This window comes from Pantherophis guttatus, chromosome 1 (genome assembly GCF_059756535.1).
Source record: "Pantherophis guttatus breed Tessera chromosome 1, ASM5975653v1, whole genome shotgun sequence".
Lineage (NCBI taxonomy): Eukaryota > Metazoa > Chordata > Lepidosauria > Squamata > Colubridae > Pantherophis > Pantherophis guttatus.
The window spans coordinates 263,207,205-263,224,491 of NC_142063.1; the positions used below are offsets into that span (position 1 = coordinate 263,207,205).

Here is a 17,287-nt window from a genome sequence, read left to right on the forward strand (position 1 = left end):
TTTAATTTTAATACATTTATCTGAGAAGGGATATGGAGGTTAAGTATTCTTGGTCTAATACATGAATGTTAAGTGAAAAGAGAGCTTTTCTCAGGAAAGACCATATTGTTAACCCATGCATTCCTTGGACCCACTTATTTCTATAAACACATTTCTACATTAACTGAAGTGGGTAAGCTCACTCAAATAAAGCCTGCCCCTCTACTTCTCAGTGTATCCAATGCTTGCTAACAGTCATCTCATATACTATAGGCTCTTGTATTTTTTATTAACCAGAGTCAGTTGGTTGAATTGGAAGGCTATTGAAAATAAATAAATAAATAAATAAGTAAATAAATAAATAAATAAATAAATAAATAAATAAATAAGTAAATATTTTAAAAATGCCACGGGGTTCACTCAGAGCAGTTAGAGTTCTGTAATAAATAAACACATTAGCTTCATGTGATGATTAATATTTTTATCTGATATCTTCATTTGTCAGCAGCAAAAGTCTTTTGTTAGGTTTTTCAGTTTACTGCAACCGTCAAAATATGATTCTTTTGCTTTTAATTTCCAAAGTATTAAAACAAAATCATTTTTCCTAATATTTTCTAACATTTAGATAATCATGTAGTTACTATTATTCCATTTTACCAGCCTCTTGGTTTTAATAAATGCTATATATTGTTATCCAAGTACTATAGTATTCTACATTCTGACATATAAATATTGCATTAAATATGTATCAATTCTCAGGCAAACCGCATCTCTCTTGGCTTAGCTGGCTGAATTTCCATCTTTTTCACAGATCTCAGAGAACAAAAACTGCCATTTTATAGATTCATAGATCTATTGATCAAATGTCTATGTCACTGACTCCCAATGACTCTGAGCAGCTCAGAACAATTAAAGCAAGGAATTACAATAAAAACAATTTTTAAAAAGACAAAATGGGGAAGAACAAGCTGGGAAGAACAACAGTCCAGATTTTGTCTGAAACTCCCCTTTTGGTGTGATACCAATATCAGGGCATTCAGCAAGCCTTGGCATTTTTTTGTATTGTACCTTTGTAAGAAAATATGAAAAAGAGAGAAACCATTTTGCAGCTCAGCCTGCAGGGATATCCACAGGATATTGTCACAAAAGTCAAGATGGTGGCTGCTGGAACAGTACAATCAAAGCTCCCAAAGGTTTTACTCATTTGTTTTACAGAAATCCTGTCAGCCTGACACAAATACCACTTCTCTCATGCCCTGGTTTGCTTTGAAATAGGGCTTAAGCGAAGTAAGTCTACATTGCTGTGGCTTATACCTTAATTTAAGCATGCAAGTATTTATTATTTATTTATTCGTCCAATTTATATGCCACCCTTCTCCGTAGACTCAGGGCTGCTTACAATGCATTATAGCAATAGCCCGCATACTTTTTTGTATATACCTGCTTATTAGGGCTTTCGGACCCTCCTAAGCGGTGTTGTTCTATACAAAGTTGGCTTATTGCCCCCACAATCTGGGTCCTCAATTTACCTACCTCGAAAGCATGGAAGGCTGAGTCAACCTTGAGCCTGGTGAGATTTGAACTTGCACTAATTGCAGGCAGCTGGCAGCTAAGTGCTAGCACTTAACAGCACTTAGTCCACTGCTCCACCGAGGCATCATTATTCTCTGCTCAGCCCATTGATGTAATGTCTGCTTTGTCTTAAGTCTGAGCAGCAATGCTTCCCTTGGTAGAGCAAACCATCGCACAGAGTAAAATGCGGGAGAAGATTGAGTTAATCTAATCATGCTCTTTGCATAAGGAACAACCTTCTAAGGGAAAGAGTTGGACAAAGTTTTACTATTTACATGATGATTAGTTATATTTAGGTCATCAGATCTAATCCCCTGCCTGAAAGAGGAATGCAATTAAAGCACCTTTGACAGATGACTTTCTAGCCTCACTTTGAAAGCCTCCAATGAAGGGGACCCACCCTCAAATTGGGTCCAATATCAAACTGATCTTTTAAGAAGAGTTTTTACAAACATTCTATTGGCTGGGGAATTCCAAGAGTTTAAGTCCACACATCTTGAAATTGTGTAGTTGAAAAATAATGCTCTAGAATGAGAGCGTAAACCCAGTAGACATGAAGGCAGCTATATGCTCCTCGTTTTCTTCCTTGTTCCTTGAAGCAATCATTTGTTACTGAAACATCTGATTTATTGTATAGATCTGTAGCATGAGACAAACTTGCATTATGAAGCTCAGCATTTAGGAGAGAGCAAAGATGTACCAGGACTCATGAATGATGCTTATAACTATCTGACATTTCTGTGCTTCCCAAGGTAGAGGGTGTAAATGCATTACAATGGAAAATTAGAAAAGAAAGTTCACATTGTTTTTGCATGAGTGTGTATGTGCGCATCATTTAATTTCTTGCTTGACTGGATATCATATCATATTCCCTTGTAATGGTAGACCTGTAAATATTTATAAAGCAAGAAAAGGAAGAAAGTTAGATATTTAGAAATGTATCTCTTTAATAGTGAATTACACACAGAATTCTTTTCATTTGTATCTAGTATCCAGTTTATTTCTCTGGAGAGCAAACCTTTATTCATAATTTATATAATCCAATTTAGAATGACACATGGTTATTAAAACTAATTTCTTTTTTGACCGTGTCTTTCCAGAGCCCAGTTTTAAAGCTAAATATCTGATCCAAAGTTACCGCTGCAGGCAACTACAATACTTGGAGACTGGAGTTTTGCCTTCCATTTGTCAGTCTCATATATCACTTTTATTTTTATTTTATTTTTTTTAAAAAAATAAGAAACAGAGAAAGCAATGGATGGGAGCAATGGAAGTGTCAGAGGATACACTGATGTTTGTAGAAATCCAGTGGTGAAATCCAATTTTTTTTACTACCGGTTCTGTTGGTGTGGTTTGGTGGGCATGGTGTGGCTTGGTGGGCGTGGCAGGGGAAAGATACTACAAAATCCCCATTCCATCCCCACTCCTGGAAGAAGGATATTGCAAAATCTCCATTTCCACCCCACTCTGGGGCCAGCCAGAGGTGGTATTTGCCGGTTCTCCGAACCACTCAAAATTTCCGCCGTCGGTTCTCTGAACTGCTCAAAATTTCCGCTATCGGTTTTCCAGTACCTGTCAGAACCTGCTGGATTTCACCCCTGTACAACCCCTGATATAAAGTTTCTTATGCATTATTTTCTAGGGAAGGGCAAATGTCTCCCAGTGCATGAATATGGATGTTTGCTGCAGTAAACAACCAAAAGAAAATTCATGTTTGCTTGAATTATCAATACTTCAAAATATAAGAATAATTGCTTAGACTTCTGATATATGTTTTCCTCAGAACCAACCTTATCCCAGTTTTTTTCCTGCAGGTGGACCCTCTAGCCTTAAAGCGGCTTAAGCAGCAGAATTATTTGAAACTGTGTAAAAATGAGTACACCTTATACAGCTGTAAGATTTTCACATTTCAGTTTTGTGTAGTCAATAAGACTTGTAATATTTCATCATGTGCCCAAGGGAAAATGGCAGCTGTCTCTTTCCATGCAGGTTGGAGATCATCTTTATTCCGTTACAGAATAAGCTAGGATTAGCCAGAAAGAAAGAGCTTAGCATCAACATTCATGTGAACACATTGACTAGTTTGAATCTCAGTTTGGGGTTGGTTTTTTTATTTGTTTGTTTGTTTCAATTGGTTAACTTATAAATCAGTATATTACCCAAGGAAAAGGTGTTAATTCAGTGAACAGGTTTTATATATTGTATGAACACAGCCAGCTTATTTCTTGCCACCTCTTTGCCTTTCATATCACAACATATGCTCCCTTCTATTATAAAATGTCATTACAACAGAGTAGTAAAAATAAAGGGCTATGTATGTTCATTGATGAAGCGGTAATCAAACTACCATTTGAATAAAGATCAGTGGTTTCCCTCTGGAAACATTGCATATAGAGCATAGAAAATGTATGAGCATTTCATAATATTACACAACAATTTAGTATGTTATCAGGGTGGGAAGTTACAAAACCAACAGGTAAGTGATAGTTTCTATTTATTTCATTATGTTTTTGTCATCTTCATGACACTTCTGACAGTGCTATAACTATTTTTTTTTTTTGCTAGCAAAATATTGATTAGCATATTCATTAATGTGGGCCAAAATAAAGCAAATGATGAAAATGTGATAAAGGAATGGAGGACCCAGTGCACTATGTAAAGCTATCAACTCTTCAGATAACCACTATACTGCACGTACATTCTTTTGAAGTATTCAGTCCATAGGCAAGGAAACATCCATACTTTATACCAATCCCTAAATAAATTTGGCGCATTACATGCAGATAAATCCACAAAAGTTATTAACCAACTTACATCTCTCTGGCTTAGCCATCCACCTATTTCCTTCAGCTGAATCAATAGTCCCCAGTCAGTGGTTCTCAACCAGTAGTCCACGGTACTCTGGGAGAGCCTCAATGTCATCACAAGGGATCCCCAAAGGCTTGAAGAAATGTTATGATTTAAGTCTTGAGTTAAGTCTTGGGGATTCGTGGCCATGGTCCGTGGCCACCAAAGGTATTTAAAGGGGGTCCATGGTGAAGAAAAGCTTGAGAACCACTGGTTCCAGTGAAGAAAAAAATGTAATGTTTATTTGCCTGGAATTAATTCTTCCTCACCATGGGCAGCCAGACAAATTGTTTAAGGGGGACCTGTAGTGTATTCTGATCTACCCACCACAGTATAATCATTTGCATTTCATTTAATCTCTGATTTTTCGCAGGAGGTTGAGTAGGTTAAGAGATATTTTTCTCCCATTTTAGCACAGAGAGAGTGCACATGATCATGCCAAGGATGCCCCTGGAGGCACTGTTGTAGGAGAGCACAGATTTCAACCTATTCAAGGGTTATTTGCACGTCCACATTTTAGGCACATAAGCAAGGTGATCAAGAGAGGAATGTTGTGTAAAGGAGCACAGAGTAAGTGTGGAACCAAAGAAGCAGTTCAACCATGAACAGTGCAACTCCTGCACAAATCTCTTTGGAACTCAGTCCCTTTGAGTTTAGTAGGGCTTTCTCCCAGGTAAGCAAGCATAGAATTGTAACCCGAGTAATGCAGACATGGTGGAGAAATGGCAAGATGTCCAAGGAAGGTGGAACACAGCACCCTACTGAGTGGTACAACTGCCCTGAATGTGGATGTGGATAACCACTCATTGGGTATCTTTTTCTTTTCAATCCTCAGGAAGAGGCAGCCAGAATTCTCGCCCACCAGCCAGTGTCCGTCGGCACATGTGCAGCTTTGAAAAACCCCAAACTGCAGTGAATGTGTAAGAAAAGCTGCATGACAAACAGTGGTGTATCTTTTTTTTTTAACCCATTGCTTTCTCTTTCTCATGACTTTCTCATTTCTAATAATGGTGCATGCCATTAATGATAGAAAAGTCGTGTATGTGTCCCATTTTTCACACTGCCTTGACCTGCTTGTCCATATATTCTTTCAAGGACACTGTCAAATAATTTTTGGAGGATCTTTTTTCTGTTTTTCATGGTTGTCACTTCAACATCTTCTGGCTGAATTGCAAAAGGAAAAAAAATAGTTTACCTGTTCATTTTATCTTTCCCCTAATTTACCCCACAATTTTTCTTGTTCATGGTTTTGCATGGAGCTGAACTGGTCTTCTTTCAATGACAGCTGTCCATTTTCTCTAGCAGCTTCAGCTGCATCCTGGCTGTGTCTAGTTCTTCCTGCCTACTGAGGGCTTCAGAAATACTCAGTCATAGACCAAATACAAAAAATACTCACTGATGAACATGACTTCATGTAGTTGGCCATATTGGAATTTTGGAAGACAAAAAATAATTGAATCAATGGGACAATAGTAATAATTACTTATTATATAGTTCTTCTTTCCTATCACATCTAAAGTTTTGCAACTAAGGAATTTTTTAAAGTCACAGATTAGAGCTGGATTAAAATTGTTTATTAAGTAGAACAACGATATAGCAAGAAAAACTACCATTTTTAAAAAACAGTTGCATGGGGGAGCCCACATAGATTACGCAGTAAATTTCAAATCATGTTAATGGAATTGAATCTGCTTTCACTAGATTGTTGGAAAGACAAAGGGGAGAAAGAGCAATAAATTAAACACAGAGAAGAAAGTAAGGCGGGATAACAGAGGGAAAAAATGCTGCTGAAAAAATAAGGTTATTATAGGCAAACCATCCAATATAAGGAACATCAGTGGAAATTTTAAAAACAATTATCAACCATTCTCAGTATTAAATGACATAATGTATCCATTTTATTGGATTCTACTTTGTATGTCAGATGACAATGGAAATTATATGACACACAAAACTGAATCTGATGAAATAGGTATATTATTAGTCATCAGCATTGTGGACAAGATTGAAGTCCTCACTGAAACTTTTGTTGGGATATAATACTCATGAAAAAAAAAAACTTCAGGAACTGGAGTTCCTGTCAACATTGATTTAAAATAAAATTCGGAAGATGCTGCCAAGAGGGAAAAAAATTCAGAAATGGAGTAATATAAGTATGTAATTCCAAAAATTCTTGCCTGGGAGTCAGCCCCACTGACCTGAAAGGAACGTGTGTGTGTGTGTGTGTGTGTGTGTGTGTGTGTGTGTACATGCATACGTATGTATGTCTGTGGGTGTATACCAACATATATAAGTTACGTTTTAAACGTGTTGTTTTTATATGCATTAATCAGTATTACTGTTCAACATATTCTGTATTGCATTGTGTTTTATATTCTATACCTATATAAAAGTATAAAATCCATTCCCATGGATCTTACAGAGCATCTTTGGCCTGTTTTCTGAACATTAAATACATTGTTTGAACTAAGTCCTTGTCGATCTAAATTTGGAGCTTGGTTCACTTTCTCCTACAGAAAAAAAATCCAATAACGCTAATATATAAATCCTGTACATGAAGCTTTCCACCAAGCTTTCCCAACTAAATAACCCAGTGACACCCATTTAAAAGACTTCAGCCTTATACCTGAAAGCCGCTAGAGTCAAATTTCCATCTAAAATGCATTCTGTGCCTTGATTTATTCCTAACTGAGCATGTCTACATAGACCTTCATTTGAGAAATAACTCAGCTTCAATCCATAGAACTACAGCACTGGATAAAATATAAATTTATCTAGTCAGCATTTACATTGCCAAACAGTATGTCCATCAGCAATAGAGAAATGTACTGAAACTATAGTGCATTGCAAAGCAAGTGATTTGCATCAGAAGGTACTAAATAGATACATCCACATAAATCTAATTTATAGAGCATAGGATTATTGTAGTATCTACTCTGAGCATCACAGAGCCTGCAGCAGAATGTTTTTACTCTCCATGTGCTATAAATATAAAATAGCTTTAAAGGGCAGGTATTTCTGGTGATTTTTTTCTATATCACATGGAAGTAAAATATACTGCTCAAAAAAATAAAGGGAACACAAGCAGAAGACATCCGAGATCTGAATGAATGAAATAGCCTTATTAAATACTTTGTTCTTTACATACAGTAGTTTATACACTGCTCAAACAACTAAAGGGAACACAAAACTACTGTACATAACGAACAAAGTATTTAATAAGGCTATTTCATTCATTCAGATCTCAGACGTCTTCTGCTTGTGTTCCCTTTATTTTTTTGAGCAGTGTATTTTATTCTGAAAAATGGACTGAAATGTGAACTTTCAGTCCATTGTTCAGAATAAAATATTTTACTTCCATGTGATATAGAAAAAAATCACCAGAAATACCTGCCCTTTAAAGCTATTTTACATAACTGTTTTGTAATCCCACACTCCCACAATGTCTAACAACAACATGCCTACAAAAAAAATTCCACTAACCATCTAAAACTGTTGTAATTAATACTGTTGGTAAGCCTGATTGTTCTCAGAGTAACAATCTTGTTTAAAGTATTGTGTTCCTACACTGTTGCTTTGGTTCTTACTCACTACAATACTTTCTTGGTACTTCCATATCATGAACGTAACCTCTTTGTAAATAGTGGGGTTTTCCTGGAGCAAAGAGACAGACAGTCATTGCTTTTGATGTCTTTTCCCCAAGTATTTAAGGTCATTTATACTTACTAAATGTATAACAGACTTACAGGTATTAGTTATGTCTGCATTTGTGTTTTAAAATATTTGTTGTCATAGAGGTTGTGAGACTGATTTTTCACAGTATGTACACAAGTAAAACTGTAGATGTATGGGCCATGAGAAAGTTAATCCTCAAACCTCCATGACTCTAATGGAGAAAATTCAACAGATGAACGAGAATATTTCTGACTGCAATTCTGCTCATCCACAAATTGGAGCTAGAACGTTTTGTACTGCTGTTTTTACCAGACCAGACAAATTTTTTATGTGTTGTGGAAATTGTTGCATGTGAAATGCAAATCAAATGTTACCAACTAAAGATTATATAGTATAAAGTTGAGTGCTTTTTAAAGATTGAAGTTGAGTTTCTGCATCATTTTTGGAAACTATGTCTTATGTGCATGCACTTATTTTACGCTTGTTCAGAGTCATAGGCTGAAAACAGAGCAGGAGATGGGCGTATCCATTTCCCATTCACCCTCCCTTCTCCTGTAGAGGCTGTAAATGTAGAGGCTTCTTACTTTTTGAAAAAAAGCTGCTGTTTATAATGAATAATAACAACATTTTACCCCATTCACCCTAACAACATTTAATAAAGAAACAATATGCTTGTTACAGTCATTGCTGTTGATGTTTCTCTGCATCTCCTCCCAGGAAGTATATAAACCGGGGACAAAGAGTCTTGGAATCGGTTCATTTGCTATTCCTTACCAACATTACAGGGGGAGGAAATGAAGATCCATTACTTTCTGTGTCTGGTGGCAGCCATGCATATTCTGCAACATGTTGCTCTGTCCCCAGCATCTGAAACTAACGGAATAATTTGCTTTCATTTACAGACTTCTAGATTTAATAACAATTGCTGTTTCCCACTGTAGTTGCTTCTTGGAGGAACTAAGACTGCAAAACATACAGGGATTTTCTAGGATGAATGTGTTGTTGGTTTCCTGTGTCTGCCTATGGAAATGTAAATAAACACATCTTTATTTTATTTCCAGTTCTAATGGCAAGTCTGTGTCATGGTCTGAACCAGGTGGAAGAGAAATTCCCAAGGGACAACATATGTGGCACAGGCTCTCAGTGCATGTGAAGAATAAGGAGCTAGGATGCAATCAGACAGCAGTGATCAAGCCCCTAACTAAAAGTTATCCAGGTCCAAGCAAGAGCCTCACTTTTTCGGACATCAGCAGTAAGACTTTGTACAATGTTGTGGAGGAGGAAGCAAGCGAATCAGTGCACTTCAGCCAAATGAATAGTCCTTCCATGGTTGTACACAGAAGAGTGATGGTGATGCCTCCACTGCAGGCAGCAGCAGAGGACATACAGAGTCCCAAAGTCTTACCACCCCCACCCCCACCTCCACCACCGCGATCCATTATGGAGCAGCTGCAGGGTGTGGTCAACAAATTTTCCACGGGCATTCCTGATTTCAATGCTGTAATGCCCGTGTCTGGTGCAGGAAACGGACTGAGGCCCATCTATCATCCTCCAGCAATGCAGCCACAGATATTGCCACTACAAATGGGCACTTTCAGTAAAGAGCCAGTTTCACTCCCATCTGAAGAAGAAGAGGAGGAGGAAGAAGAAGAAGAAGAGGAAGAGGAAGAAGAAGAAAATGAAAAGTTTAAGCTTATCCAAGATTATGTGTATGAGAGGCCAGGAAATTTAGAGGAGGAGGAGGAGGAAGAAGAGGAGCAGGCCACCAGCAAACTGACTCTAGAAGATTCACCAGCACTGACACCTCCATCTCCTTTTCGAGATTCAGTGGCTTCAGGCAGCTCTGTGCCCAGTTCTCCTGTGTCCGAATCAGTGCTTTGCATACCTCCCAATGCAACTTACACCGCCGTTGTTTTGAGGGATTACAAGCAAAGCTCATCCACTTTGTAGAACAGAAGCTGCTCTGGTGAAAGCAAATAGATCATGTCTTCTCTCTGAGCTTTAATTGGACAGGGAGAAATAGCACAAGCCCCCTGGGGCAAGTGAAGGCCAATGAGCATGGTGTAAAAGGTGGGGCAAAAATTTGTATCCTGCACTAAATCCATTAGAGGGCTCCAGTTCTTTACTTGTTATGTGTGTGGTTTTGTTTTGTTTTTTTTTAAAGGAAATTATTGTGTTCAAGAGTAGTGTATTCTGAGAAGATCATCGGAATTCTGACAAAGCACAAATCCCATGTACAACTTCTATAGCAAAAAGGAAGTGTAACAGTAACACCCAGTGTTCACAAACACACAGTCACATCATATACAGTACTCTCTTGACAACACTTGAATATGACTGCGTGTTAAAAGTTAGAGGAGAACCATGCTGTGTCTCCACAATATGCATCATCATTGAATGCAGCAGACTGTACTGTAATGCAGCGACATTTGCCTGAAAGGAGAAAATATATTTTGCTAAACCATTTTTAAGTGGAAATAGCAAGACATCTCCTGAAATTTATGTTGGGGGAGTCACCTAGCATGTTAGCATATAGCTCATAAAGAACGTTTAGAAAAACTGATTTAGCATTCCCCCCTCCCCTTGTATACTAATTTTTTTAAAAAAAAACCTGGAGTAAAGCATAAGAAAGTCACAGAAAAATTTATTGATACAATCAAGTCCAGAATCCCTGTAGTTTTGAAATCTTTGATTTGCCATTGTGATAGAAGACTGCAAGCCAGGTGACTGTTAACACTACATTCCCTGTAGCAAAACAATAGTTACTGACTCAACTTTAATAATCCAATGAGATTGCCATGTAATTACACTGTTTGTTTGTGTTACTATGGAAACAACTACATATAAAATAATTATATATTTTCAGCAACAATTACTACTTTAAGCAAAAAGTTGTTCTTAATAGCGGTTCATTAGATTCATAGTAGATGCAAGAGAATGAATGTTTCTGTCTTCGTATGTGCGCGCGTGTATGTATTTGTATATATGTAACTGTATACAACATGTGATGTGTAACATCTAATAACTGCCACTGGAGGATTGTCCTAGAAATATATTATGAATATTTTTTATGTTTCAATCATGTTTTATATTGCATTGTTTAAAAATATATTATAAACCTTTGAAGATTTGTATGTCGTGCTGAAACATTTTTAAAGAGCTAAGCTGCCCCTTATAACAGGGTGTTTGATTTTGCTGATATATTTGCCATGTGGAATTATGCTGTTGAAAATAATCAGTGCTCCAATAAGTTGTTATTTCATGTGATTTAAGGAAATGTGATTAATAAAGAATGCATCTCTTTTAGAAATTTTGCACATGGCAGTATTAAACCTTAAACAGAACCTTCAGAAAAATATTTAAATCATGTTTAGCTTCCTTTGGAAAAGTAAAATATATATTTTGCCATGGTAAATACATATATATTTATTTCCTCCTTTAGCAAAACCTATGTACCTGACACCATTCTCCACTGTTAATTTTCTACTCCTGCTCTGTAGATTTCCTCCAGTTTCACGATATTCCCCCACCTTCTCCAGATTTATTTTCTAATAATAATAATCCTTGGATCAGATTTGTGCCCACTCTGTTTTTTTCTTATCTTTTTTCTTATTTTTGTCATCTAAGAAAAGGAGAGTTAAACTAAAATCAGAATCCAGACACAAGGAGAATTTGGAAAACCATGAAGTTGCACCTAGGTGAATCTGAGTAGGACATTTACAAGATAAATGTTTCCTCTTTTCTGTCATATGTCCTTCTAAAAATCATTCTTCTGGACACTGGTTTTGCAATAATCAGACTTGCAAAGTTCTGCTGTTATAGCCGATCTCAATAAAAGTAGTTTTAGCGTTCCTGTAGGATTGATTTTTGATCTGGTCTACCTAGTGCAGGGGTGCCAAACTCAAGGCCCATGGGCCACATCTGGCCCACAGGGTGCTTAGATCTGGTCCATGGGGCCATCCTGGAACCAGCAAAGGACCAGCCCACGGTGCCTCTGCCAGCGAAAACGGAGCTAGGGAGGGCTGTGTGCAGAGGGTGGCAGAGGATGTCCCAGCCGAAAACTGAGCTTGCATGGCCCTCCTGAGCTCCATTTTTGCTGGCAGAGGGTTGCAGGAGGCCATTTTTGCTAGCAGAATGCTCGGACCATCACAGGCGCCTCTGACATGAGTTACATCAAGCTGGCCATGCCCACCCTGGCCACGCCCACCTCAGCCCCCCAAAGTCAAACACAATCCTGATGCAGCCCTCAATGAAATCGAGTTTGACACCCCTGACCTAGTGGGACTGACACCAATCTTGCAAGTCTCAGTCTTATATTTGATCCATTTTTATAGTTCAGTGAATTAGGAAGTATCTGAGTCATTTCCAAATGTTTGCTGGACCTCCATCAAAATAATCTTTTTAGTCTCTACACATATTGTTCTGGTTTGCTCTTTTAGGACTAACTCCATTCCCCTAGTAAAGTATCAGCTGTTCCTCATGCATCTTTCTGAGGCACCCTGAACCTCAGGAGCAATCATTCCTATAATCTAAAGACAGCTATGCACCAATGGCTTTATGCTCCCCACCAAAAAATCTGGAAAATATCTGAGGCAGATATAAAATTGACTCAGAGGTATGCTAGCAAAAACCAAGCTGTATATGTCTCTGAAACATAACTTAACATTTTGAGATATATAGAGCTTCTGTGTTCCTCTGCACCAAAGTTGCACACAAGTTCCTTTTTTTCAGAGAGGGCAAGGGGCTTTTGGAAAAATATATTCCATCAAAAGCAAGTGGGTTTTTTATGTCTGTAATGATTGTGAGAATTTGATTTATTGCCCAACTACTATAGGATACTTTATAGCTTATTCTAAAAACTTGGCTAAAAATACAATGCTTTACATGAAAAACCATAATAATCAAAGCCAGTTTAAAGATAAGGCATTTACCTTATTTGTATTTAAATCACATATCTTAAGTTACACCTCCAATATTCCAGCAATGGTACCATACTTTATGGATAAGAGAAGCAATTTATATAGACTTTTGCCATGCAATTCTATAAAAATAGGTGAATACAGCAAGGTAACTTTGTCCTTATATTAATTAACTTTCACTGAACTAAGTTCATTTTTATTCTGAAATTTAGGAAATGGGCAAGAGCCAAGGTTATGCAAGCAAATATTGTATGCAACAGAATTTTCAATTCTGCCCCTCCTATGGACCCCCATATCTTTCTAAAATCTATCCCATTCAAATCCTCTGAAACACAGTGTGCTAGACCAGGGGTGTCAAACTCATGTCGCCACTTGACGTATCATGACTTTTTCCCCCTTTGCTAAACCGGGTGTGGGTGTGGCCAGCGCGTGATGCATCCGGCCCACAGGCCGCAAGTTTGACACCCCTGTGGTAGACAAAGGGAAGTACAGTGGAAGGCATTAGGTACAGAGGAACATTCCATTAATATTGGCTAGTTTCAGTACCCAATACATACATACATACATACATACATACATACATACATACATACATACATACCCTAGATGTCTCTCAAAAGATTTTTACAATTTTTGAATAGTAGACAGGGAATCATCCGGTACTGCCTAAGAACTAAAATGAACTTGAGAAACAAATATATCTATATCTATATCTGCAGTACAGAGCAGTAGAATATAGTTTTCTTTAGCTAAATTGGTTCTACAATGTTGATCTGAACTGGAACATCATTTGAAAATGGATAATACTGTATTTTTCCCATTTCTAATGTAACAAGGTCAACAAGCACACAAAAAAAATCAGTATGTCATACAACTTCTGTGCTAGTTAGAGATTGCAATTTGTATTCTGTTCTGGTAAATCTATAAGCACTAATTTTACAAAAATAGCTACAAGAAACATTTAATTAATGCTTCAAATATTAGCTTTTAATTTGTAATGCAACTGGGAACTGGATACCTAGCTACTGGATACAGTAACTGTCTCTCTGAAGGGCAAGATCTCACAAAATATGTCATTGCACAAATTTCTGAGATATCTGTAAAAGTTTTCTTTGCTGTCTATTGTATGATTAATTAAAATTATCTTTATAATATTGTCTAATGTATTTTATATTTATTATGATAGAAAATTATTTAACTTCATGAAGTTATCATAATTCAAAATATAATTTGTATATCCCTAAAATACCATTTCAGCGATTTAGTCCCTATTATGTTGACAGACTGATTCAACCATATACTTATATCACTCAATCGTTTTCCAAAAAGTTATCATTTCGTATGCTGACCCAACTTGCTTTTTGCTGTTTATGTCCCATACATACAGCTACCCTTTCAGGATAAAACCTGTGACTGCATATATGGTACTGAACATCTGGATTACAGCAGTGAGATGAGATATAGAAGTGCACACATGCACACATACACAACAGTTATGTTAGCACAATACACATATCAGTGGTTAACTAATTCAACCCAAAGTTCTAGCTTTGCACAATCCTAATGTATTTATATTGGCTGCTATTATTCAACATGCTAACGAATTGTGGCGATTAGTAAATCATCTGTTGTAAGCTTGTGCCTAGCATCTTTATCTCCTACATAACAATTTTTCACAATTACCTCTCTGCAGTTAAATTGCTATGAAGAACAATTTCAGAAGATTACTTAGAAGGCTACTTTACTACAGATGAATATAGTTCTTCCTCTTCTTCAAATCAATAATATGACTTGACTATGCATTAGAGCTACATTTACTGAGCATGTAAGATGTGCTTAACTTACCATAAAGCCTTAAACAGGTGCCTGATTACAACTAATTGCAATTTATTATTTCACATCTTCCGCTTGTATTTGAATTGCAATGAGTAGAACCATCCCCATAATGGATTATTTTAAAGACCGTTCTTCATAGAGAACTTGAGCACTGCATTAATTATACTGATATAAACTACATTTCCACACACCTCAAAGGGTCCCAGGTGCTTCCTGTAATGTAAATGTAATTCAAATTAAATTGCAATTAATTCACTGAATACTTACAGTATATAGTTGGCAAAAGGGGAAAGAAACATTTTAATATGGGTCAAGGAAACATAAATGTTCAAATTTAGGGTAATGATTCGGGCTGAAGTTTTGGTTTTGGTTTTTTTTTATAAGGTACAACTGGGTGAGGCTCAACTCCTAATGTCTGCAGCAGCAAATGCTTGCCATCTCAGCAATAAACTGTAGTTCTTCGAAGAAGAGCTGTGATCCGCTTAATCCCATCCATCCACTTTATCCTTTCCCTTTTGTATTTACCTCAGCCCTCTCAAACATAGCAATTTCTTTTAGTTCTTCATCTGTTCACATCACAGACTTAAAATATATGAGTTCTGCTTACTGATCAGCACCTTAAGGGAGTGATCATTCTTTATTTGGTCCAATATTGACCGATGGCTCTTCTTGCAGCATGCGATACTCTTAGTAAATGTCTTCAGATCCATATTTCAGACATCAATCTTCTTTCTTTTGCTGTTTCTCCTTGTCCAGCTTTTACAGCTGTAGTTTACCTTACTACTAGAAAGTCCAGTCTTTTAACTTTTCTGGTCTACTTTACTGAGCTCAAGAAAACAACATTGTCTGCTACCTTTAATTTTTTGCTCTCAGTTGCAAGTTCACTCTGCATACTGATTAACATTACTAACATTTTTCCTTTCCAGTTTTATTTTCATAATGCATTCTTGTTTCGACTTTCAACTAATAAAATATTATCTGCATATGTCAATGGCTGATGTCTTGCCCTCCAATTTGAACCCTCTATCCTTTCTCCTAACCCTGCTATTCCTGAAATACCTTGGCTATAAATTTAACACATATAGGACAACATTCATCCTCCTTTTTCTGAACTACTTTGTTTTGTTCAAATTTAGTTCTTACAGAGCACTGGTGAAATCCAATTTTTTTTTACTACAGGTTCCCTGGGCATGGCTTGGTGGGCATGGTGTGGCTTGGTGGGCATGGCTTGGTAGGCATGGCAGGAGAAGGATGCTGCAAAATCTCCATTCCCATTTGCTGGTTCTCCAAATTACTCAAAATTTCCGCTACCGGTTCTCTGAACTACTCATAATTTCCACTACGGGTTCTCTGAACTACTCAAAATTTCCGCTACTGGTTCTCCAGAACCTGTCAGAACCTGCTGAATTTCATCCCTGTTGCAGAGGCTTTTTCTTCATGAGAAAGATTCTTCAGAAGACTCCAATATTTTGGCATCCACAGGAGCTTTAACAGAGTCTTGCTCTGTAGTCAATGAAGGAAAAATAAACCCCCTCCTTGAATTGTCTTGTGCTCTCCATTATTCAGTTTGTATTCACTAATGAAGGCAAATATATGTGTTCCTGGATAATGTTGCAGGATCCAATCTGGGTCGGTCACCAGGGACCAAAAGTTTAGTCTTCTGAGCTTTCAGACACATTCTAGTGAGAGAGAAGTTCCCTGAGGATGGGTTCCAGCATGATTCTGAAAGCTCGGAAGACTAAACCTCTGGTCCTGGTGACCAACCCAGATTGGATCAATTTGTATTAACTATCAGATCTCACGTCTCTGCCTTTTCTGAAATCTGCTTGTTTGTTTGAGATTTTTCTCTCCATGTAATATTCTTTTTTTTTCCCTTTGAAATGTCTTTTAAAATATTCCCATTGATAATTTGCATCATTCTTCTTCAGCATTATATAGCAATCTTTCTCTAGTCTTTTTGGCATGGAGTTAATTGCCTCTTTTCTTGCAGCCTTCAATGTACATTTCATCTATGCCTGGAGCTTTTTTATTTTGGCAGCTGGTCTATTGCTTTTCATATCTTGCTTTCAAGTGGAATTGGTTTCTGCAAATATTTCAGACATTCTATAATTCTATTTGTAAAGGATTTCAGGATACTCTTTCCTTCTTTAACCTTGTTTGTCTCAGTCTCTGTGAAGTCTCTTCCTACATTAGCTATACATTTTCCTGCAAGCTTCTTAAAACATCACCCATTTCCCTTTTTATTTTCCTCTGTTGACATTTTTGTTTGATATATCTTTCCTATTCTTCCTTATTGGACACCGACATTCTGCAATCAGTCCTTCTACATCCTTCTTACTGCACAAAGCTTTCATCTCCATTATTATTATTTTTTTTGCAATCATGATCATTGGTTCTTAAGAAATGTACATGTTTCCCTAGTTGAAATTCAAAGGGGAGATGCTTTGCATTTTGTCACA

General features: G+C 37.1%; 1 protein-coding gene across 3 annotated transcripts in view; it reads left to right on the forward strand.

The window, feature by feature from the left end:
* Positions 1-14,144, forward strand: part of GRM1 (glutamate metabotropic receptor 1) — a 210,265-nt gene extending 196,121 nt beyond the window's left edge. For 2 of the 3 annotated variants that reach the window (XM_034418969.3, XM_034418970.3), the window contains exon 9: positions 9,135-14,144. In XM_034418969.3, coding sequence (XP_034274860.2) covers positions 9,135-10,023 — 889 coding nt within the window. In that variant the 3' untranslated portion in view covers positions 10,024-14,144. Of the gene's footprint in view, positions 1-5,233; positions 5,319-9,134 lie in introns of all 3 variants that reach the window. The other variant, XM_034418971.3, reaches the window with a different exon arrangement.
* Positions 14,145-17,287: the final 3,143 nt, after the last annotated feature.